The 5,122-nt window shown below is 40.2% G+C and overlaps 1 protein-coding gene across 1 annotated transcript in view; it reads left to right on the top strand.

The window, feature by feature from the left end:
* GUCY2C (guanylate cyclase 2C) overlaps positions 1-4,772 on the top strand; it is an 83,350-nt gene extending 78,578 nt beyond the window's left edge. Inside the window, exons 25-27 of the mRNA XM_017873408.1 lie at positions 627-721; positions 2,504-2,580; positions 4,167-4,772. Coding sequence (XP_017728897.1) covers positions 627-721; positions 2,504-2,580; positions 4,167-4,341 — 347 coding nt within the window. The 3' untranslated portion in view covers positions 4,342-4,772. The remainder of the gene's footprint in view (positions 1-626; positions 722-2,503; positions 2,581-4,166) is intronic.
* Positions 4,773-5,122: the final 350 nt, after the last annotated feature.

Below are 5,122 nucleotides of genomic sequence, written 5' to 3'. Positions count from 1 at the left end.
GCCCTGAAAACTGATGCCAGGCCTTCTTTCTTCCTATGTGAAATTATATTTCTTGTGTGAGGCCATTCTTGCACTGCTATAAAGAAAAACCTGAGACTGAGTTATTTATAAGAAAAGAGGTTTAATTGGCTTATGGTTCTGCAGGCTGTACAGTACGAATAGTGCCTGCATCTGCTTCTGAGGAGGCCTCAGGAAGCTTTCACTCTTGGCAGAAGGCAAAGCCGGAGCAGGCACTTCATACGGTGAAAGCAACAGCAAGAGAGAGAGTGGCAGGGGTGGGTGCCACACACTTTTAAATGACCAGATCTTGTGACAACTCACTATCGCAAAGACAGCACCAAGTCATGAGGGATCCATCCCTGTGACCCAGACACCTGGTGGGGGGGCAGAGCTCCAGCACTGGGGATTAAAATTCAACATGAGATTAGGGTGGGGACAAATATCCAAACTATACCATTTCTTATCTCTCTGATGTTATTTTTAAGTGTTCTTTCATTAAAATAGCCACAATTGTTTCTTCTTGATTTAGGATTCTTATCTCAGGTATTGTTGATATCATGAATCAATGGAAAACAAATAGGCCATGTAATGGTTGAGACTTTTATTTATCTATTTTGCATTTCCAGCTTTGAGAATTCATGTGAGTGGCTCCACCATAGCCATTCTGAAGAGAACTGAGTGCCAGTTCCTGTATGAAGTGAGAGGAGAAACGTACTTAAAGGTAAGGAGTCCACAGAGACAATACATGGAAAAAGCTCTCAGACACGCTTGGGCCACCTCCTTTGAGCCTTGGGCAGGAAAGTTGAGGAGCATGCTAATCCTTTTCTGTACTTGTCACAATGAGCACCCTCCAACTTCTGCAAGAGAAATGACCACCAAAAAATGTGAACGCAGAATTTTCCTCTACTCCAAAGAGCCCTTTTGACATTCTGAACTCTGCCACCATTTCCCCTGCCATATCCAGGTTTTCTCTCCAGTTCCTCCTCCAAACACAAGAGCTACATACTGTCTGGTCCAGGACTTATTTAATTTAAATCAAAACCTTTGTCCCCCCACTTACTTCCCTACTCTTACTACACAACGCTGCTATGATCTGAGGTCACCTCTCTTGCCAGTTGCTTTACTATTCCGACACTCTAGAATCACAAGGAGTGAATGACAAGGTGTGGCCCCATTCTCCTCCTCCTCCTCATCTGGAAGTTTGTTAAAATACAGATGTCTGGACATTCCACCAGGCCTGCTATGCAAGATTCTCTGTGGGTGTAGATCAGGAATCTATATTTTTAACAAGATGATGTGTTTTTTAACAAGATGACCACACTAATATTTGAGAATCACTACTCTAGCATCTTCATGCAGTTCCTCACATTTAAAACAGCTGCCTTCCAAAGCCATCAGATGTCTCCAGCTGCTTCTCAGGCTGCTTTTCCAAAGTTATTACAATCTTTTCACAACTGGCAAAGCAACTATTAACTGTAAGTTACCTGCCTCCAGTAGCCATAATGCTTCTGGCCTTTATATTTTGATTGCACCTTGGAAAAGTCTCCTTTTATGTAAGTGTCCTAACATCACACTTGCTTTTTGAGTCCTCCATAAATGCATTTTTTACAAAGAACATTTACCCCAAAAGTAGAACTGGTTTATGGATCTACTAATGGTCAAAACACAGACACTGCCAATGAAAACCACTGCAACTCCTTTTTAAAATGAGTTTATCATATAATAGAAACAAGTATAACATACTACTACCTACATAACATAGTACCCCTGTAATAGTATATATAATTACATATCATATTAGCAATAATATAACATAATATTCAATGGTTTTCTAATTTGACTATATATTCAGATACATATTCATATTATTACACTCTTTTTTTTTTAATAATGATTCACTGGCTGTGTTTGGACAATATGTATTTTGTATCTCTTTTTCAAATACCAGCTTTAGCAAAAACAGTTTCCAGTAGTCCAATTTCCATACATTCCATAGCCTCCAGATGGACCCCACAAATGCCACTTAATGAGTTCTTAATTGTGATGTACATGTGTTTGTAATACGATAGGGAAACTGTACCAAAGTTTTGTGACAAAACTTTATTGCAAAAAAGGCTAGAAGGAAATATGGACAATGACAAGCAGTTGGATTTGTTGACGTAGCAGAATTGCAGATGAATTTTCTTCTTTTTTAAGTTAGAGTTCTTGTGATGTTGCTAGAGTGATATTTTAAAATGTCTTTTGGGAAAAAAAAAGAAAACTCTACTTTGAGAAAAGGATATCTGCTGAATGAGAAACTTATTTTTAAAAAGGCACTTGGAAATAAAAATCTGTCTAGAGATAATGCAAATTGTAACAGGAATGTGTGATGTGCTTAAATATTGGCACTGATGAGAAATACGGAAGTGAAACGTGTCACAGAAACAGATCACTGTGGGAACAGTGGTCTACAACTTAACTGACTAATTGGCCTCCGTGGTACCTAACTCTTTTGTCTTACCAGGGAAGAGGAAATGAGACTACCTACTGGCTGACCGGGATGAAGGACCAGAAATTCAACCTGCCAACCCCTCCTACTGTGTAAGCTTCTGGGTGTGCCAGGGACAGGGAGGAAATCAGAGATCTTGGCTTTGTAAGTTACGCTACTTAAAGCCAATTTAAGTTGGCAAGTGCCTTACAAGTGGCATATATTGCATAAGAAGGGACCATACATGAGAAGGTTTAGAAACCTCCCTTCTTAGACTGCAAGAAGGGAATTATCCTGAAAGCCTGCATTTTCCTGAGACCTCAATGACAACAGGAAAGTATTTAGCCTTGGCTTCCCTGTCTGGAACATAGACCTTGCTTCCATGAATCAGATGTGTCATCTCAATACAAAACTACCTTTTTTTTTTTTTTTTTTTTAAGCTCTGGATCCTTTATCCCAAGAAGGAGCTTCCACCTGGAAAAGAGGAGGAATGAACAGACTATTTAGAACTTGAGGAGATTTTGTTATTTCATTTGTTTCGTTTTGTTTACTGGCTCTGTATTCGTGATATTTTTAACTGTCAAAATTATGTTTTAAATGCCTTATCTCCATTAAAGTATACTTATAGTTTATGCAGAAAATATACTATATATTAGACAAGAATGAGTTAAAAGTTTCCTGAGTCTGGGTAGGAGCTTCTACCTATTCTGCCCACTTTCCTAGACCGTATCAGTCATCATTTTGTCCCTGCTGAAAAACTGCCTATATTGCCCCGCGATAAAGCATGGCAAAGCTAGCATTGTGTTCCAGGCTTGCTCAGGAGAACAGAAGACACTTTAGAGTTCACCTCATGCGTGTCTGGTTCTCACAGGAGTGGAGCATACTGGGGGCAAAGAGGCTCTCTGCATTCCACTCCTGTCTTCATCTTTCTGTTGAGTTGCCTCACGAAAACAGGACCTGCCCCAGCCCCAAGACTGTGGTTCTGGGTCTTAACATGAAGTCTGTGTTCTCCCTGAGATGAGGAAGACAAAGTTTCAGGGTTAACTGACAGGTTTCAGTTCTCCTAAAGGTGACTCAAGTTGTCATCCGGTTGCCTATCAATACATGTTACTGCAACCATATGGCCATTTCCTTGGCTTTTGCTATGGTTGAGAAACTCTGTCTTGCAGAGGCCTAGATGGCAGACCCAGAGAGATGGCAAGCTTCTAGAAAAGCCAAAACAACCCAAATCTTCCCTGGGGCATGAGAAACCTAGCTCCTTACTTGGAGTGTTCCAGGTCCATTCTAAACTCGTGGCCCCCTCCACCATTCTAAGCCTTCCCCAAACAAGACTCACACTGTTAAGTATGTGTGGGACTAATGAGTTTTCAGGGTTGTGTGGCAGGGGGCGAGCATCCTCCCTGCTTCTTTTCCCCTTCCTGCAGTGGCATATGTAAACCTAGATCCTCCCAACCATGCCTCCCAATTCCAGCAGCATATTGTTTCACTTTGAAATTGAAGTCTAATTTCCTAGCAGAGACAATAGTTTTTTAAGCTCATCAAAGGCAGGGATCATTTTGTATTCTTTGGATTTCCTGTGTCTAGCACAGAAGAGGCATTCAAAGAGTAACTGAGTAGCTGAACTGATTATTCTGGAGCTAAGGAATATTCTGTATGAATTGCTGAGAAGTTCTATTTTCTCTTCCCACCCTGTTTGCAGGGAGAATCAACAGCGTTTGCAAGCAGAATTTTCAGACATGATTGCCAACTCTTTACAGAAAAGACAGGCGGCAGGGATAAGAAGCCAAAAACCCAGACGAGTAGCCAGCTATAAAAAAGGCACTCTGGAATACTTGCAACTGAATACCACAGACAAGGAGAGCACCTATTTTTAAACCTAAATGAGGTGTAAGGACTCACACAAATTAAAATACAGCTGCACTGAGGCAGCGACCTCAAGTGTCCTGAAAGCCTGCATTTTCCTGAGACCTCAATGAAGCAGAAATGTACTTAGGCTTTGCTGCCCTGTCTGGAACATGGACTTTCTTGCATGAATCAGATGTGTGTTCTCAGTGAAATACCTACCTTCCACTCTGGAGCCTCATTCCAGCAGTTGTTCCAGGGACCTTCCACCTGGAAAAGAAAAGAAATGAACAGACTATCTAGAACTTGAGAAGATTTTATTCTTATTTCATTTATTTTTTGTTTGTTTGTTTTTATTGTTTTGTTTACTGGCTCTTTTTCCTTCTGTATTCATAAGATTTTTTAAATTGTCATAATTATATTTTAAATACCTTATCTTCATTAAAGTATATTTAACTCATAATTTTTGCAGAAAATATGCTATATATTAGGAAAGAATAAAAGCTAAAGGTTTCCCAAGACTGTGTATGCGTTTCTACCTATTTTGCCCATTTTCCTGGAATACATCAGTCACATCATCTTGCGCTTACTGAAAAACTGACTACATTCACTCACATTGAATTATGGCAAAGCTAGCATTGTTACTCGAGGGTGAGAACGTTGAAGGTTAGTATCACCTGCTACACGTGAGGGAATTTCTGACCTTCAAACAGAGGTGTTGCTTCAGCTTGTCCAATTAACAATGTGGATGGCAGTGATCTAAGTATGGGACCAAGGCAAAAGTCAAGTTCCTGTACCGTACTTTTCTAACTA

Source organism: Rhinopithecus bieti, unplaced genomic scaffold (genome assembly GCF_001698545.2).
Source record: "Rhinopithecus bieti isolate Rb0 unplaced genomic scaffold, ASM169854v2 scaffold_110, whole genome shotgun sequence".
NCBI classification, from domain to species: Eukaryota; Metazoa; Chordata; class Mammalia; order Primates; family Cercopithecidae; genus Rhinopithecus; species Rhinopithecus bieti.
This window is presented reverse-complemented; position numbering and strand designations above follow the sequence as displayed.